General features: G+C 41.9%; 1 protein-coding gene across 1 annotated transcript; it reads right to left on the bottom strand.

The window, feature by feature from the left end:
* Positions 1-7960: 7960 nt before the first annotated feature.
* LOC141193168 (olfactory receptor 5AP2-like) lies at positions 7961-21811 on the bottom strand. The gene is made up of 2 exons (XM_073662099.1): positions 20869-21811; positions 7961-8136 (listed from the first exon to the last, which is right to left on the bottom strand). The coding sequence occupies exons 1-2, from the start codon at positions 21809-21811 to the stop codon at positions 7961-7963; spliced, it is 1119 nt and encodes a 372-aa protein (XP_073518200.1).
* Between the last annotated feature and the right edge of the window lie 4997 nt (positions 21812-26808).

Here is a 26808-nt window from a genome sequence, read left to right as displayed (position 1 = left end):
TTTGCGTCTTTTAGACGCAAATAAAGTTAAATACTTTGGCACCGGGACAAGAGCAGAGCCTCAGCACTAGTCAGCCCCACTCCCAACCTGCAGTGGTGCAATGTGATCATCACGCTGCTAACCTTATCACACTGTTACTGGCGCAGGCGCCACAATGCAGTGGTGGCAAGGATGCGGATGGAGACAATAAGCACTCCAGGAGGAGGCAAAGATTAAATATACTATTAAAGGAGGGAGGATTGAGGTTAATGTTGCTATGAAGGCACCTTATGGGCAGTGCGTGGGTGACATTACGGAGAGAGGCAGTGTGTGGGGGACATTATGGAGAGAGGCAGTGTGTGGGGAACATAATGGAGAGAGGCAGTGTGAGGGGGACATTATGGAGAGAGGCAGTGTGAGGGTGACATTATGGAGAGTGGCAGTGTGTGGGGGATATTATGGAGAGACACAGCGTGTGGAGGACATTACGGAGAGAGGCAGTGTGCAGGGGACATTATGGAGAGTGGACATTAATCAGAAGGGCAGTGTGAGGGAGACATTACAGAGAGGAATAATGCATGGGGGACATTACAGAAAGGGGCAGTGTTGGGAGGACATTACAGAGAAGTGCAGAGTGAGAGGGACATTACGGAGAGGAGCAGTGTGGGGAGGACATTAAGGAGACTGGCCATGTGTGGGGGACATTAAGAAGAGGGGCAGTGTCTGGGTGGTATTACGGAGAGGAGCAGTTTGAGGGGGACATTACGGAGAGGGGCAGTGTGTGGGGAATATTATGGAAAAGGGCAGTGTGGGAGAGACATTATGGAGAAGATCAGGGTGGGGGGATATTTTATGCAGGAAGTACAGCTAGTGGCAATTATTTATTCAGGGGTGTTGCATGGGATATATTTTTATTCATGGGGCAGTATTATGATACTTTTATTTTTAAGGGCACGATGGTCGGAAGTGCTGCTAAAGATAGAGACAATGGAAGTCTCGAGAGTTGACCTCTGGGCATGATATCTCATCATGGCGTCTGTACTATGACAAAATGATTGGAGACAAAAGAGGTGGAAACGACTTCAATTAGAGAAAATGTCACCTGTAAGGTACCTGGATGTAAAAGTTCATTTGTGATACTGACTAGGTCTCATGAGTACTGTGGTTCATTTATGGTTTGCAGTTGGATGATGGCTGGTAAGAACAACTCCCAGTATCCCCTTACCATTGTTAATGACATACTGGGAGTTGCAGGTTCATGTGATACAAATGGTTATGGGGCTGACCAGAAACTGCAATTGATCACTGTACTAAGCTTGGTGAGTATTCCTGTACTGACAGTGTTTCATGTAGCAATCCATAGCGTGCTTCACGTTAAAACTGAAAAATCGTCAAAACTTAATTTTGAGATTATGAAGAAGATTTGGTTGCGTGTCTGCTCCAAAAACTTAGTGTGAGTTTGGGTGTGTTCACACCATTTTTTTTCGGAGCAGAAACTGAGAAGAAACTCTCCAAATCCTTCTTAAATGCTCAAACCTTGGTTCTGATGATTTATTAATGTACTGATTGTGGTTTTGCTGATGTGGTTAAGGAAGTACCCTTTTAATTTTTTTGCATCCTTTCGGAATTGTCAGTATGACAATATGACCAAAAACTGTTGTGCATTCCTGATATAAATGATCAGACGATCATAAGTTCAAATATACTAAGGGGACTAAAAAAAAAAAAAAAATTTAAAAATGTTAACCCCTTTCTGACATTGTGCGTAATAATACGTTACTGTGCCTTATGGACCAGGTACTTATTACATTTCGGTGACTGCGCCTGCACACAGGCTGTGTGGGCGTGAATGCCGCCGGGTGTCAGCTGATTCTGACAGCTGACACCCAGCACTCAGTGCCAGGAGTGGTGCCCGCACCCCTCCAGGGCACTTTAACCCCTTAAATGCTGCAATCGCAGCATTTAGCGAGCGAGCAGGGGGAAATAGAGAGTGGCAGAGATGCAGATGTGTTATGTGCAGCATGAGATGGGGCATTATCATGCATGAAATGATCTCGATGGTCCAGATGGATGGAGTGGAGGATGGCTGGTTGATGGACACCCCATGCAAACACGGCTCCGGCGGAGTAATGTTTTGGGCTGGAATCATGGGGAGAGAGATTGTCGGCCCTTTTAGGATCCCTGAAGGGGTAAAGATGAACTCCATAATGTATGTTGAGTTTCTCAAACAGCACTTCCTTCCATGGTTCAAGAAGAAGAACCGTGCATTCCGCAGCAAGATCATTTTCATGCATGATAATGCCCCGTCTCATGCTGCACATAACACATCTGCATCTCTGGCTGCTATGGGCATCAAAACTATGAATTAACACATGTGGAATTATATACTTAACAAAAAAGTGTGAAACAACTGAAAATATGTCTTATATTCTAGGTTCTTCAAAGTAGCCACCTTTTGCTTTGATGACTGCTTTGCACACTCTTGGCATTCTCTTGATGAGCTTCAAGAGGTAGTCACCGGAAATGGTCTTCCAACAATCTTGAAGGAGTTCCCAGAGATGCTTAGCACTTGTTGGCCCTTTTGCCTTCACTCTGCGGTCCAGCTCATCCCAAACCATCTCGATTGGGTTCAGGTCTGGTGACTGTGGAGGCCAGGACATCTGGCGTAGCACCCCATCACTCTCCGTCTTGGTCAAATAGCCCTTACACAGCCTGGAGGTGTGTTTGGGGTCATTGTCCTGTTGAAAAATAAATGATGGTCCAACTAAACGCAAACCGGATTGAATAGCATGCCGCTGCAAGATGCTGTGGTAGCCATGCTGGTTCAGTATGCCTTCAATTTTGAATAAATCCCCAACAGTGTCACCAGCAAAGCACCCCCACACCATCACACCTCCTCCTACATGCTTCACGGTGGGAACCAGGCATGTAGAGTCCATCCGTTCACCTTTTCTGTGTCGCACAAAGACACGGTGGTTGGAACCAAAGATCTCAAATTTGGACTCATCAGACCAAAGCACAGATTTCCACTGGTCTAATGTCCATTCCTTGTGTTATTTAGCCCAAACAAGTCTCTTCTGCTTGTTGACTGTCTTTAGCAGTGGTTTCCTAGCAGCTATTTTACCATGAAGGCCTGCTGCACAAAGTCTCCTCTTAACAGTTGTTGTAGAGATGTGTCTGCTGCTAGAACTCTGTGTGGCATTGACCTGGTCTCTAATCTGAGCTGCTGTTAACCTGCGATTTCTGAGGCTGATGACTCGGATAAACTTATCCTCAGAAGCAGAGGTGACTCTTGGTCTTCCTTTCCTGGGGCAGTCCTCATGTGAGCCAGTTTCTTTGTAGCGCTTGATGGTTTTTGCAACTGCACTTGGGGACACTTTCAAAGTTTGCCCAATTTTTCGGACTGACTGACCTTCATTTCTTAAAGTAATGATGGCCACTCGTATTTCTTTACTTAGCTGTTTTTTTCTTGCCATAATACAAATTCTAATAGTCTATTCAGTAGGACTATCAGCTGTGTATCCACCTGACTTCTGCACAACACAACTGATGGTCCCAACCCCATTTATAAGGCAAGAAATCCCACTTATTAAACCTGACAGGGCACACCTGTGAAGTGAAAACCATTTCCGGTGACTACCTCTTGAAGATCATCAAGAGAATGCCAAGAGTGTGCAAAGCAGTCATCAAAGCAAAAGGTGGCTACTTTGAAGAACCTAGAATATAAGACATATTTTCAGTTGTTTCACGCTTTTTTGCTAACTATATAATTCCACATGTGTTAATTCATAGTGTTGATGCCTTCAGTGTGAATGTACAATTTTCAAAGTCATGAAAATACAGAAAAATCTTTAAATGAGAAGGTGTGTCCAAACTTTTGGTCTGTAGTATATATGCATGTATATATATAAGTATACATATGCATGTATATAAATATGGAAAGAAAAACTATCTTTGTACATTATAATCTCACACTATAAACCCACAGACAGCTTACTTGATAATAGCGCAGGGTTGCATATGGAATTTCTATAGAGAGGAGTATCAAGTTTTTGTAATGATTATATACTGCAAAGAGACAAGTATAACGTTAGATACATATGTGATGATGTCCAGACCTGGGGAGACCCTGTGAGGGAAGTACCTTTAGTCACTGGTACCTGGCATATTATGTGCTGTGAAAAAAGAAGATAATTAGGTAGACTGATATGGGCAGTATAGAGTATATGGTAAGGATACAGTCTAAACGGTGAGAGTAAATGAGTATTCAGGCATATAGATAAGCTCAATCATTTTGACCCTGAGTCATGCAAAGGTACTGATTATCAATGGTGGTTATAATAGAATTGTATGAATAAAGTCATAGTAGTCAGTTATGAGCTCCCAGCTGATATATTATATAATGGATGTCCTGTGATGTGGAGCTGGGGGGGAGGGGAAAAGAGGGGGAGAAGAGGTAGACAAGAAGGTGTTGTTTTAAAGGTATTCTTTAATCATTTCTGGCTATGTGTGTCTAAAGGCTGTATTGCTGGGTAAAGAGACGGAATCTATTAAGAAAATGATTTGTTCTCTAGGTTATGTATAGGGAAGGGATACTAAGGTCAATAGGGTGATCGTAAAGATGCCAATGACTGAGCTGTGATTTGAGGAGGAAGTAGAAAAGGGAAGGGGAAGGGGAGGGGAGGGAGGGATATGTGAAATAATGGGGTTGGTGACTCAACCAATGGGTTCAAATAAATCAACGTGTCTGTTAGGAAGAAAAAAATAATCAGGTTAGCCAATCAATCTCTCTATTAAGTCCCTCTGGGCTCAGGGTTTGGAGGGTGTGTATCCAATAGGACTCTTTTTGTTTAAGGACTTGAGTTTGGTTTCCCCCTTTCCTTGGTCTAGGGACTTGCTCAATGATTTGAAACTCAATTGGGAGATGTAGTGTTTTGCTTTGGAAAAGTGGTCTGGTATTGGTAACCATGCCTTATTGCATCAAATGGTAGATTTGTGGCTTGCGATCCTATTTCTGACATTTTGGATTGTTTCGCCCACGTATAGAAGGCCACAGGGACATTTGATGAGGTAAATGACAAAGTTGGAGTCACATGTAAAGAAACCTCGGATGGGGTATGATTTCCCTGTTCTTGGGTGCGTTACATTGTCAGCTTTTATGACATTAGAATATGGTGAACAGTTGAGGGACAGAAATGTTCATAGTTTCCGGTACTTAGAAAACTTTGAGTGGGTACTCTGGAGGTGCTACCTATATCGGCTCTAACCATTCTATTCCTAATGTTTTGAGGCCTTCTGGTGCACATCAGGGCCAGTGATTTGAAGGCTTCTATCTCAGGGTATGCTTTGGTGAGGAGGGGCCAGTGTCTCCTTATGATAGTATGGATTTTATGCCTCAGAGGGTGGTATGTATGTACAAATGGTACTCTTTCACCCTGAGCTGTAGATGGAGAGGGGGAGGTGCTGGTATCTGAGCCCTCTTTTCCTCTTTCCGTTCCAGTGATACTGGGTAGCACCTTTCCCTGAATTTGTATGACATGTCTCTCAGTCGGATGTGTAGGTGGTTTTCGTCCGTAACTATACAGTATACCTTCTTGAATTATTATATGCATTATCTTGTACACAAAAGAATCCATGTATGTGTTGGCATAGGTCAATGCCACGTTCAAACCCATTGGGGTTCCACATGATTGTATGTAAACACCCAATCACGTCAAAGAAGTATAGATGCACAAGTTTGATAAAAAGGTTTGGAACTTTTATTGAATTATTTAAAAGAAATTTATAAAAACATACATAAAGGGGAAGTGAACCAATGAAGGTGCCTGCAGTGCAAGTAACAAGGATAATCAATCATTTATTCTGTTTAACAAGACTAACAAAAGGAGATCATATCAATGAACCCAGTAATACATATATGAAGAATTAAATAAATAAGTAAAAGGATCAGTATCCAAAATTCATTCATCTAGTAAGCATTAGTGGATAACAAGTACACACCTTAAAGTATTCAGCATAGAAAAATATAGTCAAATTGCCATGAAAGTATATATCTATAAATATGTCAATAGATCATATAGAGAAAAGCCATAAAGCACACAAGTGGTAGACAAGTGTCAATATAGGGCAAAGTCAATTATAGCCCACAAAATACAGATGGTATCACCAAGCATGGAAATAAACAGAAGGTATCATCAGGCATAGAGAAAAACAGAATGTAAATAAAGACAATACAACCTTTCAGCTGTAGGTAAGGACAGCCCCATTGGGGTTCCACATGATTGTATGTAGTAGGTGTCCCCACAGAGAAAGAAGTTCTCATGAAGAATCAGTGTCAGAAAATCAAGGTACAATTGGACGGAGTCATGCTCCATACTATATTGTGTGATAGCAGATTGGAGACAGCTTCCAGCCATTTCTCATACGAAATAGATGTGTAGAGCCTATTGACATCAAATGTTACAAGGAGACTGTTAGAAGGGAAGGTGTGTAGGTCCCTGATGATGTTGAGAAAATGACCTGTGTCTAGAAGGAAAGATTGGGCTCTCTTGGCCAGTGGGGTCAGAATTTTCTCTAGATACATAGATAGCGGAGACAAAATTGAGTCGGTGGAGGCCACTATGGGGCGTCCGGGTGAATTAGTCAGAGATTTATGTATTTTGAGCAGAATGTAAAATACCAGGGTTACAGGGTGCAAATTAGTCAGGAACGAAGCCCTTTTTTGATCAATGATTTTTTTGTTTAGGTAGGTTGTGATGATTTGTTGGATTTGGGTTTAATTGTACTTGTTGTGTCTCTGGGGATCATCCAGTTCATTGGTGTCTGCTAATTGGCGGTTAATTTCACCACAGTACTGTGCATGGTCCATTACCACTATGGCTCCTCCTTTGTCTGCAGGTTTGCTAATATTTTTTTGTTATTGTGCAAAGATGTAATTGCTTGTTTTCCCTCTGTGGTTAAGTTCTGATGTGAGAGGAAGAAACCTAGACATTGTTGATGTACCTGTTCTTTGATGTCTCAGTCTATCAAACTGATGAAAGTTTCTGTAGCATGATTGGTATCTGGTGGATTAAACGTGCTAGGGTTGCATAGACCTAGTGTGGAAATGGAGAGTTCCAGAACAGGTGGGCCCGCTTGTGGAGGCCCTCTGTTTGCGAAGCTCTCACTGAGCTCTCAAAAATCTCATAAACCGGTAAAACTTCTGTAAGTCCTTCTCCAGCTGGAACAAATCCCAGTTGGGTGTTGGACAGAAGGAAAGACCCTTCTGTAGTACAGATAGTTCCACAGGAGAGAGCGCAGGAGAGAGCGTTCAGCTGGAGATGTTGACTACCAGGTTGTCTAGCTTACCTGGGAACGCGTGGTCATGCGATCTCCTGGGTCTGCAGGGAGGTCTGTGTGTTGATATCCTCCCCTGGGAATTTGACTAAAAAACGTGGTAGATGTTGTCCTGTAGATGTGTCGCTCCCCGAGCTGAATGACTCATTACGGCGTGAGTTGTTCTGGTAATCCTTGGTATCCCTCAGGAATCTTGTGTACACATATTGTTCCTCAAAATAATCCATGTATGTGTTGGCATAGGCCAGTGCCACATTCGAACCCAATGCAGTTCCACATGTTTGTATGTAGTAGGTGTACACTTCTAATGTATCAACTCTTTTCTTGCAGTGACATTATGATTAAGACCCAGGCTAGGTCGAAGCGTTATTCTATTTTGTCGCATATCTCCCAGCACCTGTATATTTACTTGCCTTCACAGATATAATAAACTTAATAAAATAAGCAACTTGTGCTGGAGATGTAGGGGGAAAAGGGGTGATATCAACGGGGTAGTTAAAGGGGTGATATCAATGGGGTAGTTAAAGGGGTGATATCAATGGGGTAGTTAAAGGGGTGATATCAACGGGGTAGTTAAAAAAACAGGGTAATGGTAATAATAATTAGAATGGTACAGTAGTGAGTAAAAACAAACAATTTTATTGGTTCAGTTAAAACAATTATTAGAGATAAAAAATGGCATGCGGATAAGATCGGGGGATTTAAAATATGAAATCCGTTGTTGGCGGGGAGTAAAAGATTTCCTTGAAGCTTTTGGTTTAGTATATAGAATAGTCCTTAGTTTTCCAATGGGTATAGCATGACTTAGAATGCGGTCATCCCCTGGAGGAGAAAAGAGAAGAGAAAAAAAAAAGATAAGAACCTCTGGTGCACTAGTAATTGCTTGTGGAACTGTGGATTGAAAAACAGTTACCTTCCTAGGGGTGGAGGAGGGGTGCTACGGAGGGAGGATCCAGGTAGGAAACCTTCTCTGTGGACCGAAGGAAAAATAGACCGGTAAAATAAAAAATGGTTAAGACAATAGAGAAAATGTTAGGATATGGATATATACCTGTAAGCATAGGCAGATTATAATGAGGGCATACCGTCCGGGGCTCCAGGGGGCACTTGGCCAGATTGCCCTCATTATAATATGCGCGGCGTGGCGGCGCCAATGTGGCAGACACCGGCAGGCAGAGGCGGGGGGCCCCCGGACCGCTCCCCCAGCAGCGGCGCAGGGCTGCTGCTTCTTCTTCAGCTAGGAGACACGGGCCGGTGCACGGCCGTGTCTGCTAGTGTGACGTCACACAGTGTGCGCCCTGCACTGCTTCACCGGAGAGGAGCTGGACGACCTCTGGAGCCGAGCCGGTGGATGGTGAGTGACGTGTGTGTGTATGTCACAGTGTGTTTGTGCAGGCAGATATCATTGTGTGATGTCTGTTTATATGTATTTTTGTGTTTCAAATGTGTTTATGCGTGTATGTATATGTCTGTATATGTTTGTGTGTGTGTGGGGGGCGCCGTGCGGCCTCCTCCCACTGTATCTGGGGGTGGCCATGTGGCCTCCTCCCGCTGTATCTGGGGGGCGCCGTGCGGCCTCCTCCCTCTGTATCTGGAGGGCGCCGTGCGGCCTCCTCCCGCTGTATCTGGGGGGGGGGCGTGCGGCCTCCTCCCGCTGTATCTGGGGGGCGCCGTGCGGCCTCCCGCTGTGTATAGATGGCTACGTCCGGCCTCCCGCTGTGTATAGATGGCTACGTGCGGCCTCCCGCTGTGTATAAATGGCTATGTGCGGCCTCCCGCTGTATATAGATGGCGCCGTGCGGCCTCCCGCTGTGTATAGATGGCTACGTGGGGTCTTCCGCTGTGTATAGATGGTGCCGTGCAGCCTCCCGCTGTGTATAGATGGCTACGTGCGGCCTTCTGCTGTGTAGATGGCGCCGTGCGGCCTCCCGCTGTGTATAGATGGCGCCGTGCGGCCTCCCGCTGTGTATAGATGGCACCGTGCGGCCTCCTCCCGCTGTATAGATGGCGCCGTGCGGCCTCCTGCTGTGTATAGATGGCTATGTGCGGCCTCCCCCCCTGTGTATAGATGGCTACGTGCGGTCTCCCGCTGTGTATAGATGGCGCCGTGCAGCCTCCCGCTGTGTATAGATGGCGCCGTGCGGCCTCGCGCTGTGTATAGATGGCTACGTGCAGCCTCCCGTTTTGTATAGATGGCTACGTGCGGCCTCCCGTTGTGTATAGATGGCTACGTGTGGCCTCCTGCTGTGTATAGGAGGATGATGTGGCAGCTCATATTGTGTGTAGGGTCTAATACTGTATATAGGGGATGTCAGCATACTTAATTGTGCTCAATATTAAGTCATACAATTAATGTAAAAAAATGATTATAATATATTAATATTGTGCAAAATTAATTTCACATGAACTATCACATGATCTATCACAGGAGATCATGTGACATGTGATACATCAGGTGTGTGTGTGTGTGTGGGGGGGGCCCACGCCTTCTAAACTGCCCGGGGCCCTTGCTACTCTTAATCCACCCCTGCCTGTAAGTTACTTCTGAGTGGGAGTCAACGCAGCCCTTGTGGGGGGGTAAGTAGATGGGCTCTCAGAGACTGAGAATAAGATGGCACAGTGTGACAGAGGTAATTAAGACTAAATAAATTGCCACTATGATGAAGCGGCAGGTAGGACAATACCTGTTACCTGTTGAATCAATGGACGTGGTGTAACCTGAAGTGACTAGAGTCTTTTTGTAATAAGTGGCTGGCTTTTCTGGCAGATATCCTTGGCAGTGACGGTTTACTGGACATAAACACAAACTGCTGAAGATGGACGCAATAGAAGAATGCCAGCCCACGTTCTCTGTCAAAGTTGGTTAGTGGAGGAGACTTCAATGCTGATTCAGCGATCGAGTATCCCCTTTGCTCTGTGAGGGGGAGTACAGCAAAGCAGTGCGGAGTCTCTATCTGCAACTGATAGCCCCTGTGGTAGAGGAAGATAGGTACTGCAGAGTAGGGTGGATTATGTGCTTGAGATTCCTCTCAGGTAGCTGCTTCCATATGCACACTTGCAGTTTTCTGCAGAAGCGTTGGTGTTGTGGTGAGCGGCTGCGTGTAAAAGAAGAGGTGATGAGACCGCAGGTAAGGTCTTCACTTACAGTACCGACGTCCAGGTCCTCGGGGATCCAGAGTGAAGGCGGTCGGTGATGCTTGGAAGGCCGGCGAGGCCGCGCAGTAAGGCAGGTGGATGAAAATAGCAAGTGGATGGGGGAGGAGTAGAGTCCCGACCGGTGACCCAATGCTTCCCGCGTTCTCCCGGCATCAGCGTGGTTGTGAAGGTCTGAAGGACCTGCGTGACGCTATGTCACCTGGTACGTACCAAGTACGGGAGCCTGTAGGGATCAAAAAGACCTACGCATTTCAGAAACAACGGTTTCCGTCCTCAGGGTTTTACTACCCCGTTGATATCACCCCTTTTTCCCCTACATCTCCAGCGCAAGTGGCTTATTTTATTAATTTTATATTTACTTGACAACCCGTGGTAGGTGTCCTTACTTGCAGCAGGGAGACCCATTAATGCCACTATATACCATTTTGACAAGGATATAAGAAACTTTCAGCATTTACAAAAAAAATCTAGAGTGTGCGGTGAATTCTCTTATTCTGGATTACACGGATATACCCCGTTCCACTAGCACCTCGCTAATAGACAGAGTGCATGCCAATCTACCTAATTATCTATTCTCAGGATCCTCTACAACTTCTTACTTCTCCTTCAGATACTTGGTAACTGGCACCTCGGTGGTGGTGGCCGTGGTGGTATCGACATCGGTATCGGCCATGTTCTTGGAAGTTCGGTGAGCGAATTAAATAATAAAAAAATAATAATAAGGAGAGGAGAGAAGGCTTAACCAGAGACAGGATATGAGGAGGGAGAAGAGATGATGGAAGACATCTGCAACCAAGGCGGTGTGGAGACGGGAATCGCTTCCCTTTAACTTCAGATAATGCATTAAGAAGGGTGACATAAACCTCAGCAGCTACTATGCACATTTTTTAAATGTTTTCACAACTTGCTTGAAAAATTGGCCTAGTTTTTAAATGTCATATATAAAAGATATCTATATAAGAAAAAAATTGGTAGGGGAACACGCATGCTGTATATAACACAGTCCAGTAGCGTAAATTAAAGCTCCTGGAGTGATGGAAAAATTAAGGGTCAGGATCTTACAAAAAGCATGTCTTTATTAGAAATTGCAAAAAAAATCACAACTTCCATCACCACAAACAAATGGGTTGCAGAATATTTTTGTTTTTCTTTAATCTTTATTTATGATTGGAGGACACTGATCATGTGCCCTGACAGGACATGGCTTAACACGCCATATCAGTTCACATTTTTATATTCAATTACTAAAGACTTTTTCTGAAGCACATTTGTTGGTGATGAAAATTGTGATTTTTTTTTACTAATACAGGCATGTATTTATAAGATGACCCTGATGCTGGATTTTTCTATTTGTACATTATTCTACCTTTTGGCGCTACAAGTCTTTGTACCTCGGGTCTCCTGGTGAGTGAGCTGACCATTTACGTATATTTTGCTGTGTTAAAGCTCCTAAATCTTTAAGTTATATCTTAAAGGGGGCATCCCAAGTATCACAGGTATTTAGTAGTATTGGTCTTCTTGTATGAGTTAAAGGGACCTTTTGGGCACCCTTAGGCTCTAGCGTCAAAGAATGACTGTAACCCCTCCATCCCCTGTATACCCATGTCCTAACCTTGTTTACTGACAAACAGGGAAAAAAAAGCTAAATAATCTTGTACAGAGCAAAAAAAGTTGTAAAGCCATTTTGGAAGATAACAATATTCATTTTTGAAACAGATTTTATTTTTTACAAATTTTTACAAGTCACTGAAAGCTATCATTTCAATCATACCCAAAGTGGAAAAAGACCCTTTTCTTTGCAGCAGTTACCGACCCATTTCTCTCTTAAACACTGACATTAAATTATGGGCCAAACTCTAGCCTGAAGATTGTGTAATCTCCTCCCCTTTATAATCCACCCCGGTTAGTCTGGTTTCAGCAAGGGTAGGGATAACTGCCAGGTTCATTCACTCAATCTACTACGCCCTGGAAGAAAGGACACCCCTGACTCTTCTCTCAATGGACGTAGAAAAAACATTCTACAGAATTAGCTGGTGTTTTATGGCAGATACCTTGCAAAGGTTTGCCTTCTCCCCCCCCCCCCAGGAATTCATTGATCCTCTCTCTCTGTATTCTTGGCCTTCAGCAAGAATAAGAGTAGATGCCACTCTATCTCAGAGATTTCGTATTCAAAATGGAACATGTCAGGGATGTCCACTCTCCCCCTCCCTCTTTATTCTCATCATGGAAACACGAATACAAAGAATTAGACAAAACCCCCGATATTTGAGGACATAAAATTGAACGAACTGAACAAATAGCTGCAGCTTTCGCAAATGATCTCCTTCTTATGCCATCCAACCTTAAAGTAGAGCTCCCAAACTTTTGGAAACTTTTAAGCAATTTGGTAACCATTAATTTTAAGTTTAACTTAGATAAATCTGCAGCTCTTAACATCTCAGCAGACATCAGTTTCCTAAGAAGTACAGTTTGTTTCATATATATTTGGACAGAGACAAATTTTTTCTAATTTTGGTCCTAGACATTACCACAATGAATTTTAAAAAAAACAATTCAGATGCAGTTGAAGTTCAGACTTTCAGCTTTCATTTGAGGGTATCCACATTAAAATTGGATGAAGGGTTTAGGAGTTTCAGCTCCTTAACATGTGCCACCCTGTTTTTAAAGGGACCAAAAGTAATTGGACAATTGACTCCAAGGCTATTTCATGGACAGGTGTGGGCAATCCCTTGGTTATGTCATTCTCAATTAAGCAGATAAAAGGCCTGGAGTTGATTTGAGGTGTGGTGCTTGCATTTGGAAGGTTTTGGTGTGAAGTAAACATGCGGTCAAAGGAGCTCTCCATGCAGGTGAAACAAGCCATCCTTAACCTGCAAAACAGAAAAAACCCATCCAAGAAATTGCTACAATATTAGGAGTGGCAAAATCTACAGTTTGGTACATCCTGAGAAAGAAAGAAAGCACTGGTGAACTCATCAATGCAAAAAGACCTGGGCGCCCACGGAAGACAACAGTGGTGGATGATCGCAGAATAATCTCCATGGTGAAGAGAAACCCCTTCACAACAACCAACCAAGTGAACAACACTCTCCAGGAGGTAGGCGTATCAATATCCAAATCTACTATAAAGGGAAGACTGCATGAAAGTAAATACAGAGGGTTCACTGCACGGTGCAAGCCACTCATAAGCATCAAGAAGAAAAAGGCTAGACTGGACTTTGCTAAAAAAAACATCTAAAAAAGCCAGCACAGTTCTGGAAGAACATTCTTTGGACAGATGAAACCAAGATCAACCTCTACCAGAATGATAGAAAGAGATAAGTATGACGAAGGCGTGGTACAGCTCATGATCCAAAGCATACCACATCATCTGTGAAACACGGCAGAGGCAGTGTGATGGCTTGGGCATGCATGGCTGCCAGTGGCACTGGGTCACTAGTGTTTATTGATGATGTGACACAGGACAGAAGCAGCCGAATGAATTCTGATGTATTCAGAGCCATGCTGTGTGCTCAGATCCAGCCAAATGCAGCCAAACTGATTGGTCGTCATTTCATACTACAGATGGACAATGACCCAAAACATAAAGCCAAAGCAACCCAGGAGTTTATTAAAGCAAAGAAGTGGAATATTCTTGAATGGCCAAGTCAGTCACCTGACCTCAACCCAATTGAGCATGCATTTCACTTGTTAAAGACTAAACTTCAGACAGAAAGGCCCACAAACAAACAGCAACTGAAAACCACCGCAGTGAAGGCCTGGCAGAGCATCAAAAAGGAGGAAACACAGCATCTGGTGATGTCCATGAGATCAAGACTTCAGGCAGTCATTGCCAACAAAGGGTTTTCAACCAAGTACTAGAAATGAACATTTTATTTACAATTATTTAATCTGTCCAATTACTTTTGGTCCCTTTAAAAACAGGGTGGCACATGTTAAGGAGCTGAAACTCCTAAACCCTTCATCCAATTTTAATGTGGATACCCTCAAATGAAAGCTGAAAGTCTGAACTTAAACTGCATCTGAATTGTTTTGTTTAAAATTCATTGTGGTAATGTCTAGAACCAAAATTAGAAAAAATGTTGCCTCTGTCCAAATATATATGGACCTAACTGTAAAACTCCTTTTAAATGGCATATAACAGCCACGAGGTATCTCTGAAAAAATATAACCTTTAATAAATCTCTAAAAAGAGAGTATATAATAAATACCTCCAAAAACTGATACCAGTCCTTAATTACATCTTATATCCAAATTGACAAATATTACCTCTAAAAATATACCAGACAAGAGGCAAAAGATGGCAAAAAAATAACCAAAATTAATCTAATACATATAATATCTGAACAGCCCTATTAGAATACAAACATATGACCTCCAAAAGGCCAATAATTTCCAACCAATCTTGGTCAGTAAATGAAAAAAAACATAGTGTTATCAAATATTAGTGACATGTGTGGATCTCACCCATTTTTTTTTTTTGCATGTGGGCATCGTTCGGGTTTCTTCATCCCCTTCAGTCCATAGGTTCCTCTGAAGAAAATCTACCCTGTCGTGCCCCTGGTGTTAGCTCCCGCCCTAACAAGGGCAGTACCCAAATATGTCCTAACAATGTCACCCACAAAAAAGATCCCTCCCGACGCGTTTCTTCCTCCTTATCAGGGATTCATCAGGGGAGTGTATTTGGTTTCTTTTTAGAGATTTATTAAAGGTTATATTTTAAGAGATACCTCGTGGCTGTTATATGTTGTTAATACTGAGGAAAATCATCTGCCGTATGTCAAGCAGATCATAGCTAATCTTTTATCCTTTTAAATGGCCCCCAAATTACATCAAATATCTAAGAGTTAAAGGGAACCTGTCATCAGAAAAGCCGCCATTAACCTGCCCGGTGCCGCAATTAACCGAACACTGTGGGGAGAAAATGAACTCCCCCCCCGTAAGCGTCCGGGTTTCAGTCACGGGGCGACGGTGTGGGTTCAGTCACCGATGTGAGAATACAGAGCGATGGCTGTAACCGTGCTCCCAGGCCCTGATTGACACTGGCTCTGCATTAGGGCCCGCTGTGAAGCAATGCCAGGGGCATGGTTACAATTCATGCTGTCTGTATCAGTAAAGCCGCTGAGCTCAGTGATAGACTGCAGCCTATACCCAATCATCAGAGCAGTGCCAGCGACATAGCGCTGAACCTGGGGTATCAGATGATTTTGTTTACAAGTAAACAAGAGTTTTTACAGAATCAAGGGGGAAAACTCTTTTATGGGCTGGTTTTCAAAGATCACCTCAACATTCCTGTGCTCATAAAACAGCTTAAAGTAGTTAAGGAGAAGAAACATATAAGATAAAATCTCTGCTGCCAGAATGAGCTCACTGATAAATTCACACGTTAACTCATTCTGCAGCCGGATATTAATAGTGAAACATTGAAACATAGAGGCTGTAAAAGCGTGAAATAGTTCAGCTTTTTTAATGAAACACAATTGCGAAAAACAATTTTAGCTAAAACACATGTACCGTGGGACAATAAGTGTTTGATACATTGCCGATTTTGCAAGTTTTCGCACCTACAAAGAATGGAGAGGTCTGTAATTTTTATCATAGCTACACTTCACCTGTGAAAGACAGAATATTAAAAGAAATTCAGAAAATCACATTGTATGACTTTTCCATTTTTAATTTTCATTTTATTGCATGAAATAATTTGATACAATAGAAAAACAGAACTTAATATTTGGTACAAAAACCTTTGTTTGCAATTATAGAGGTCAGACGATTCCTGTAGTTCTTGACCAAGTTTGCACACACTGAAGCAGGGATTTTGGCCCACTCCTCCATACAGATCTTCTCCAGATCTTTTAGGTTTCTGGGCTGTCGCTGGGCAACATTGAGTTTCAGCTCCCTGCAAAGATTTTTTATTGGGTTCAGGTCTGGAGACTGGCTAGGCCACTGCTTCTTATGGAGCCACTCCTTAGTTGCCCTGGCTGTGTGTTTTGGGTCATTGTCATGCTGGAGGACACAGCCACGACCCATCTTCAATGCTCTTACTGAGGGAAGGAGGTTGTTGGCCACAATCTTGCAACACATGACTCCATCCATCCTTCCTTCAATACGGTGCATTCGTCCTGTCTCGTTTGCAGAAAAGCACCCCCAAAGTATGATGTTTCCCCCACCATGCTTCACAGTTGGGATGGTGTTCCTGGGGTTGTACTCATCCTTCTCCTTCCTCCAAACACGGCGAGTGGAGTTGATACCAAAAAGTTCTATTTTGCTCTCATCTGACCACATGACCTTCTCCCTTGCCTCCTCTGAATCATCCAGATGGTCATTGGCGAACTTCAAATGGACCTGGACATGTGCAGGCATGAGCAGTGGGACCTTGCGTGCCCTGCAGGATTTTAAACCATGACGGTATAGTGTGTTACTAACGGTAATGTTTGAGACTGTGGTCTCAGCTCTCTTCAGGTCATTGACTAGGTCCTCCGATGTAGTTCTGGGCTGATTCCTGACCTTTCTCAGAATCATCCTTACACCACAAGGTGAGATCTTGCATGGAGTCCCAGACCAAGGAAGATTAACAGTTATCTTGTGTTTCTTCCATTTTCTAATAATTGTGCCAACAGTTGTTGCCTTCTCACCAAGCTGCTTGCCTATTGTCTTGTAGCCCATCCCAGTCTTGTGCAGGTCTACAATTTTGTCCCTAGTGTCCTTAGATGGTGGAGAGGTTGGAGTGTGATTAATTGATTGTGTGGACAGGTGTCTTTTATACAGGTAACGAGCTCAAACAGGTGCTGTTAATACAGGTAATGAGTGCAGAGTAGGAGGGCTTCTTAAAGAAAAACTAACAGGTCTGTGAGAGACAGAATTTTTGCTAGTTGGTAGGTGATCAAATACTTATTTCATGCAATAAAATGCAATTTAATTATTTAAAAATCATACAATGTGATTTTCTGTTTTTTATTTTTAGATTCTGTCTCTCACAGTTGAAATGTACCTGCGATAAAAATTATAGACCTCTTTGTATGTGGGAAAACTTGTAAAATCAGCAGTGTATCAAATACTTATTTTCCCCACTGTATATTAGCAAAAAAAATGCCCCTGAAGGTATATATAGTCTTTAAGGTCGGAGCTGAAATACATAGAAACTATTATTAATGATCAATTAAAATAAAAATATATAAATCAGTAGATCTTGTATGATTATATTATGTTGTACTTCCCTACAGTAGGCTCTCTATCCTTTCCTTACTTTTCTATAACTATCCAGAATATTTATTAATCTGACATCTAAAAGATCATATCTAAAATGGACTACGGGAATTTTGGTGAAATAGAAAGAGGAGAAGGAAAATTTATTCTATATTCATGTTAATGTTGTTATATCTATATTCATTGAAGCCCATTAAATACAGCATCTTCTACAAGGACATGCATATCATAGAGACAAGCCATGATATACAGTACAGACCAAAAGTTTGGACACACCTTCTCATTTAAAGATTTTTCTGTATTTTCATGACTATGAAAATTGTACATTCACACTGAAGGCATCAAACCTATGAATTAACACATGTGGAATTATATACTTAACAAAAAAGTGTGAAACAACTGAAAATATGTCTTATATTCTAGGTTCTTCAAAGTAGCCACCTTTTGCTTTGATGACTGCTTTGCACACTCTTGGCATTCTCTTGATGAGCTTCAAGAGGTAGTCACCAGAAATGGTCTTCCAACAATTGAAGGAGTTCCCAGAGATGCTTCGCACTTGTTGGCCCTTTTGGCTTCATTCTGCGGTCCAGCTCACCCCAAACCATCTCGATTGGGTCCAGGTCTAGTGACTGTGGAGGCCAGGTCATCTGGCGTAGCACCCCATCACTCTCCTTCTTGGTCAAATAGCCATTACACAGCCTGGAGGTGTGTTTGGGGTCATTGTCCTGTTGAAAAATAAATGATGGTTCAACTAAACGCAAACCGGATGGAATAGCATGCTGCTGCAAGATGCTGTGGTAGCCATGCTGGTTCAGTATGCCTTCAATTTTGAATAAATCCCCAACAGTGTCACCAGCAAAGCACCCCCACACCATCACACCTCCTCCTCCATGCTTCACGGTGGGAACCAGGCATGTAGAGTCCATCTGTTCACCTTTTCAGCGTCGCACAAAGACATGGTGGTTGGAACCAAAGATCTCAAATTTGGACTCATCAGACCAAAGCACAGATTTCCACTGGTCTAATGTCCATTCCTTGTGTTCTTTAGCCCAAACAAGTCTCTTCTGCTTGTTGCCTGTCCTTAGCAGTGGTTTCCTAGCAGCTATTTTACCATGAAGGCCTGCTGCACAAAGTCTCCTCTTAACAGTTGTTGAAGAAATGTGTCTGCTGCTAGAACTCTATGTGGCATTGACGTGGTCTCTAATCTGAGCTGCTGTTAACCTGCAATTTCTGAGGCTGGTGACTCGGATAAACTTATCCTCAGAAGCAGAGGTGACTCTTGGTCTTCCTTTCCTGGGGCGGTCCTCATGTGAGCCAGTTTCTTTGTAGCGCTTGATGCTTTTTGCAACTGCACTTGGGTATACTTTCAAAGTTTTCCCAATTTTTTCGGACTGACTGACCTTCATTTCTTAAAGTAATGATGGCCACTCGTTTTTCTTTACTTAGCTGCTTCTTTCTTGCCATAATACAAATTCTAACAGTCTATTCAGTAGGACTATTAGCTGTGTATCCACCAGACTTCTGCACAGCATAACTGATGGTCCCAAACCCATTTATAAGGCAAGAAATCCCACTTATTAAACCTGACAGGGCACACCTGTGAAGTGAAAACCATTTCCGGTGACTACCTCTTGAAGCTCATCAAGAGAATGCCAAGAGTGTGCAAAGCAGTCATCAAAGCAAAAGGTGGCTACTTTGAAGAACCTAGAATATAAGACATATTTTCAGTTGTTTCACACTTTTTTGTTAAGTATATAATTCCACGTGTTAATTCATAGTTTTGATGCCTTCAGTGTGAATGTACAATTTTCATAGTCATGAAAATACAGAAAAATCTTTAAATGGGAAGGTGTGTTCAAACTTTTGGTCTGTACTGTATCTTATGAGCCCTTCTAGACAGGGGATCAAATCATGTTTTGTCCATAGTATTTTTGGACTCCCATGAGAATAAATGCATTGCCAAAAAGGATAGGAATAAGAAATTGGTCCAAGAGACTTAAAGGGGATATCCAGGACTTTGTTAAAAAAAAAAAAGTGCCCAAACACTAACAGGCAGGTAATTGCTACCTACCTGCCTGTTGTGCCTGGCACCATTCTTTGCCGGCACAGAGTGGTCACAGACCTCTTCTGACGGTGATTCAGCTTCCTCCGCTGATGTCACGTCGACAGACCTGCAGCTTCTTTTCCGCTTTGCTCTGTTGACAGGGCGAGACTGCTGATGTCATTCTGATTGAAAACCGGATTCCCGCTGCCTACCAGGAGTAGCCGGCTGTCAATCAGCATGACATCAGCAGTCCCACCCTGTTGACCGAGCAGAACTCTGTCGACGTGACATCAACAGTCAGCTGAAGCGCCAGCAGGAGCAGTCTGTGACCACTCTATGCTGGCGAAGAACAATGCCGGGAATAATGCGCAGGTAGATAGCCTGTTAGTGATTAAGCACATATTTTTTTTTTACAAATTAAGTCCAGTATATTCCCTTTAAAGGAAATCTGTCACCAGGTTTTTGCTACCTTGTCTGGGAGCAGCATGATGTCTGAGCAGAGACCCTAATTCCAGCTATGTATGACTTACTTTACTGGATGCAGCAGTTGTGAAACAATCACAGTTTTCTCTCCTGTAGATCTAGCAGAGCTCGGAATGCTGAGCTTGAATAATCTCACCACCACCACTGATTGGCCGCTTTATGTGTATACTCTACAGTGACAGAAAGCTGCCAATCAGTGGTGAGGGCGGGGTTACACAGATTAGTTGATCAAGAGGCATGAAACTCCAAGTCCTGCAGTGATAATCTCCTGCTGATAAAACACTGATTTTAATGAAATAACAGCACACAGCTTAGTAAGTGAAACATAACTGGTATCAGGGACTCCTCACCTTCATCATGCTGCTCTCAGATTATATAGAAAAAACGTGCTGACAGATTCCCTTTAAAAATGTATTGTAAAGATAGGAAACACTAGGTCCCTTTTGTCTTGGGTAGCAAATATTTGCACCATGAGAGGACCCATTTCAGCTATGCTATGGCCCCTACACTTTTATTAATGAAATATTTAGAGTCCACTTTACATTTCTAGTAGAGTCAGAAATACTTTTGCCTTAACAAAAATTCTAAAATTCAGATTTTTTTTAAATAGGAAAAGAATTGTAATATTTTATATTGGAAATAAATATTTTTCTGTATTTTTTTACTTGAAAGTGAAATGTTCTTAGGCTGAAGTAATTTTTTAATACCTGTTCTGACTTCCTTATTCCTCAGAGTATATATTATAAGGTTGAGCATGGGGTTCACAAGACAATAGAACAGGGCTACCACTCCATCGTAGTTTAATGAGTAAGAAGACGTTGGCCGTAAATAAGTGAAAATGAGAGTCCCGTAGTACAAAGTTACAATGGCTAGATGGGAGGAGCAGGTGGAAAAGGCTTTATGTCTTCCAGATGAGGAACGTATCTTCAGAATGGTGCTAATTATGTAAACATAGGATACAAGGATTAGGAAGAAACAACTAAATCCCATGAATCCCCCTACAATGAAGATGAGGAGCTGACTGAGAAGAGTACTGCCACAGACTAGCTTCAACATGGCTGGAAAATCACAAAAAAAGTGGTTGATCTTGTTAGGACCACAGAAGGGCAAGGTCAACATAACTGAAGTATGTATGGCCGCGTACCAAAACCCACTTGTCCAGCAGATTCCTGTTAGTAGGCGACAGATTTTATTGCTCATAATTATTAAATATCGCAATGGACTGCAGATAGCAATATACCGATCATATGCCATGCCAGCCAATAGGAAACAATCAGTGGCTGCAAAAGAGGAGAAGAAATACATCTGTGTCATACATTTCGCAAAGGAAATTTCTCTGTTTTCTGTTTCTAAGCTGAAGAGCAGCTTGGGGGCTGTGACCGAGGTGTAACACATCTCCAGGAATGAGAAATGACTGAGAAAATAATACATAGGTGTATGGAGGGGCACATAGTGCTTTATAAGGCAGATGATGCCGAGATTTCCTACCATGCAAAACATGTATATCAACAGCAGCAAAACAAAAAGAATCACTTGCATTTGTCTGTGATCGGTAATTCCAAGTAAAATAAATTCGGAGACTCTTGTCTGATTAATTTTAATTTGCATCATTCAGTTTACACTGTGAAAGGAAACAAAGTTGATGTTAGTTGAGCTCATTTGGAAAGCTGTCCTTCTCTTAAGATGGCCATGCACATCAAATTCGAAAGCAACCTTGGCCGTCTCTCCCATACACAGGAACCCTCGTTTGGCCGAGTGCTCCTGGTTCTCTATGAGAAAGCCACCGACATAAATCACTGCTGGTGGCTCATCTCCAGGAAAACAAAAATTCCGATCGGCATGCCCACTTGGATTGTGCCCCTATACACATTACACTGTCGGCCGAACCCATTGATATTGGCTGGTTTGGCTGACATTTCTCTAATGTGTATGGGGTCCTCTTAGTTACTCTTACCAAAGAATAAATCCATTAAATTTTTGGCGCTGCACAGACAAGCTTGGCAACATCTATTCCATGATCATGATCTTACATTGGTGATTAAATGTTTGTTCTTATTTTGGTTCGCGGGCATCGTCGGTGAGGGAGGAAGTAGCTAACTACACTTTCTTCTTGGTTTTCAATAAAAACAGTCCTATCTTAGTTTTTTTTTTAATATATCTGGGGCAAAGATAATGTTTGCTGCCCTAGCCATGTATCTGAGCCCCCAACACTTGCTTATACACCATAGCTATCAGTCTAAGATGTGACTGCAAGGAAAGAAAAACAAGAAAAAAGACTGTGTAAACTATTAAAATAATGGGGGACACCAACTCTAAATGTTGTTAAATATTTGTGAAATCTTTTCGGCAATCAATGGTATCAGAGTTAACTCTGATTCTAGCTATGTAACCCCTTAGATGCCATCAGCTATAGCAGCAGAAGCATATAAGAGTGCCTGCCATTAAATTAAATAAATAAAAATATTTGTGCAGAGGTTTTTGTCATCTCCCCCCCCCCAAAAAAAATAAATAAAAAGACCAATGTACCCAATTTGTTACAAAGTCAAACTATAACTTGTCACTAACAAGAAAAAAAAATATCATAAAGCTTCACAGTTGACATAAGTCTCATAATACAGTAAATAAACATACATACATTTGAGATTGCCATACTTGTAACAACCACTAGAATAACATTATCATTTTATAATGTTGGTGAATGTCGTAAGAGTAAAACCTAAAAAATAATGGTGGCGTGTTTGTTTTTTCATTTTCTCCCCTGCAAAAAAAAAATAATAAAATTGAATCATTTATATGTACTCCAAAATAGTGGTATTAAAAATGCAACTTGCAAAGAAAACCCAGTTTGACACACTAACTAAAAAGTTGTGGCTCTCACACATGGGGTGATGAAAACAAAAAATTGCATTCTTATGGCATTGAGAAATATCAGGGAAAGGTCATAAAGTTATCAAACATTTTCTACTGAAACAGAGAACCATATTTTTTCAAATCCATAAGTTCTTCTTTGTGGCTTTTCATATTTTAAGATCTAATATAAATGAGTAATAGATAAATAAGAGAGCACTAATACCCAAGACATTCATGTGGTGATGTCAATGTCTAGTAATCATGCCTGGCACAGACAAGACACAAGGATAAGATGCCTTTATATAATTTAGCACAAATGATTAAGTATCCATAAAACTCCTGTTTTATTTCATTGGTCTCCGTAGTATTCATTATACTGCAGGTTATTCTAAAACCAAAGGAAATCATTTTTAGAATCGGAAAACATAAACTGCACAAGATGAAAACAATAATACTTTAGGATCAATATGACAAGGTTCTAGAGATAAATAGAATGATGCACAAAGGATCAATTCCGAGTCGTGTTTTCATTGGCTGTAAGCCATAATCATCAATAACAGAAATAAACACCTGAAATAGATCACTCTGTGTGTAATGACTCTATATAATATGAGTTTCACTTTTTGTATTGAACTGAAATAAATAAACTTTTTGATGGTATTGTAATTTAGTGAGATGCACCTGTACTGCTAAGGTACAGAGCTGCGCAGCTCCATCAACTGTATAGTGGCCGCGGCTGTATGTTGCATATCTGCCCCCAATTCAAATCAATAGTGGGCGGATGTGCAGTACTGTATAGCTGTATAGCTCTATAACTGAGCAGATCTGGCGGCCGCTGACACCGGGGAACAGCTGATCGTTGGGGGTGTTAGACATTCATGACCTATCCGAGGATAGGTCATCAGTGTTAAAGTCACCGACAACCTCTTTAACCTCCTTATGATTGTCATAGTTTTTTTAAATGTGAACTGTTTAAGGTTAGATTGCTTGGTGCAAATATATGTACAATTTGCAATGTTAGCAATGTTAAAGTGCAGGTGGCTCAACCCTGGGTATTAGTAAAAATGCCAAGTGAAGTTAGGATGGGGAGCACACCTATATTTAAAAAAAATCCAACCAACACTGAAAGCTCTGGCAGAAATGCAAATACCCAATTGTGAAAAAGTATAATTTGAAATAAAAAGTTGCTGGTTCTCAAAGTGTTGCAAGAATAATTATTTACTGTTTTCCAAAATACGAAGAAATGCCTACTAAGAATTCTACTATAAAAGGTGCATCACAATATACCATATAACATGAATCCAATCCAAGAAAAAAATAAATCAAATATAAAATTCTATAAAAATATATCGGTTATAAAACACTAATTGAATATATGTGCACGTAAGTATTATAGAGGTGCAGTGGACAAGCAGAGCAGAGCGAAACCGCAGGTGCGAGGGAGAAGCAGAGCAGAGCGAAACCACAGGTGCGGTGGACAAGCAGAGCAGAGCGAAACCGCAGGTGAGGTGGACAAGCAGAGCGATACCGCAGGTGCGGTGGACAAGCAGAGCAGAGCGGAACCGCAGGTGCGGTGGACAAGCGGAGCAGAGGAAAACCGCAGGTACGGTGGACAAGCAGTGCAGAGCAAAACCGCAGGTGCGGTGGACAAGCAAGGCAGAACAAAGAAGAGCGAAACCGCAGAGCAAAAGGTGCAGGCAGACAGGACAGGGCTGTGTTCACATGGAACAGACTGGGAAACACAGGAAGATAGTTAGAACACAGGAGGTAGATTGGAGGCAGGGAGACGGGACAAGCAGAACCAGAAACACACAAGGTACTTACAATGAAATAGCGAGTGGACACAAAACTCACAAACAGAAGTACAGAGACAACGAGTTGGAGTTAGGTGCAGGTTCAGACACTGCAGGAAAAGGGCAGGTACGGACATAGAGACAAACAGGTAATGGGCTAGGACACAGTTCAGACAGGAACTGAACCGGGAACAAGATACAGGAACAAGCCTGTGAACTCAGCCTCCAGGGTGGCGGAAACAGACTAGAAGTCACAGATACACGTAACGGGCCTGGGTATACAGCCCCCAGGGTGGCGGAACAGACTAGAAGTCACATATACAGGTAACAGGCCTGGGTATGCAGCCCCCAGGGTGGCAGAAACAGACAAGATACTGGACAGGACCTGGCAACTCAGTTGCACAGAACACACTGAAAGAAAGTGTTGCTCAGGCACCTCCTACTGAGTGGAGGGGGTTTAAGTATCCAGTGACTCACAGCAATAGGCTGGTGACGCATTAGGACTGTGCACACTGCAACTTTAAGAATCAGGCAGTAACAGCGCCGCCGCCCTAAGCAATCAGACAAGAGACATGCACACAGCAAGTACTGGAGCAAAGTGTGCAGCCTGGACTGATAGGTAAGTTGGCGGTCTTGCATGCTGGGAGATGGTAAGCCATGCCAGCACGCCGCCAGGGATGTTACATAGTGATTTTTTTTTTTAGATCTGGTGATAGCAGTAATAGGACATAAACTTAAGCGTTGCAAGTATCAAAAACCAGTTGCCTGATATGGCTTTATCCTTCATTCGAGTTGTCACAAAACTACATGGCTACTAAATGTGTTGTTTGGACTGTATAGATAAATAAAAAGCAACTTTATTTGAGATCGCCAAATTGAAGAAGTGGCTGGGAAAATAACACAATTATTTAAAGAAAAATTGTACTCTAAATATACCTTTTCTGATGTCCCAAATAAGACAAAATATTTTGAAATTTTTTTTATATCAATAAACTGTAGCATGAGACAATACTAACATCAAATTATTATTTCTGCTTAACAATCCATGCAAGCGAATACATAAAGTTATCTACAAACATTGGCCCCTTTTGTTGCAAGATAAATTGTTAGGATCCGTGTTACCTAAAAGACCGCCAATTGTCTACTTCTAAGTCCCATCTTTAGCACTAAAAAAAGCCCCCAAAGTTATATAAACTAAAAATAACAACTAACACATGGTTGTCTTCAAAATGTTTTTTTAGATGTGGACATTGTAGCAATTGAAGACTTTCCAAATCCCCAAACAAGATAATGTCAGCTCATCAGTCAACTAATTTCAGTTCAAAATTTGTGAACAATTGAATTGTTTTAGTCTAGGAATCATTTTTATGATTGAATATTCATGTCACAAGCAGTACTTTGAACGTACTATTAGAAATTTAAAAAAACGGGTGGCTTAGCAAGTGTACGACATCAGAATTGGATTTGAGAATCATTCTCTATCTTCACATTTTAAACATTTCCATGGATGTAACCCTACAGGAACTGCATTTGTGGGATTACAATTAGTCAAGAATGTTTTAGCTATGATGTCTAAAGCTGAATCTAGAAAAATATATGGATTCGAAACTTGGCCTAAAAGGGGTTTGAATTCAAAATTAGTAAGATTTGGTTTTATCAAAGATGATTGATGAATCTAATGTGGGGAACGTGATTCACTGCCAGTCTTAGTTTTGGGGAACATCCCCCCACTACGACAGTTCTGGTTCAAGTGATCTAAATTTTTTCTAGTTCATTTCCTTATTTTATATGCTGTTTGCATGTAAGTGGCTTTAAAGCATCTTGTTCCACATTAACTAACATGTTCATATACATGCCAAACAATAGTTACTAAATCAATATAAAACATAGTTTGCAATTGAGGAGAACCATTATTATTAAATTTGAGTTTTAGTGTTTTGCATTCCTTTTTTTGCATTCCTT

This window comes from Phyllobates terribilis, unplaced genomic scaffold, assembly GCF_046119375.1.
Source record: "Phyllobates terribilis strain yellow unplaced genomic scaffold, ASM4611937v1 Scaffold_65__1_contigs__length_7625178, whole genome shotgun sequence".
Lineage (NCBI taxonomy): Eukaryota > Metazoa > Chordata > Amphibia > Anura > Dendrobatidae > Phyllobates > Phyllobates terribilis.
Note: the sequence above shows the minus strand (reverse complement) of the source record. Positions and strands in the feature narration are given on the sequence as shown.

What these genes read in the sequence shown, in the direction of transcription:
- LOC141193168 (XM_073662099.1), bottom strand. Translation starts at nt 21,811, where the DNA reads ATGCAAATTAAAATTAATCAGACAAGAGTCTCCGAATTTATTTTACTT. An exon ending in TAAGAACATTTCACTTTCAA is followed by an intron (nt 8,137 to 20,868) that starts GTAAAAAAATAC and finishes TTTCTCCTCCAG; the next exon opens with GGGATGACCGCATTCTAAGT.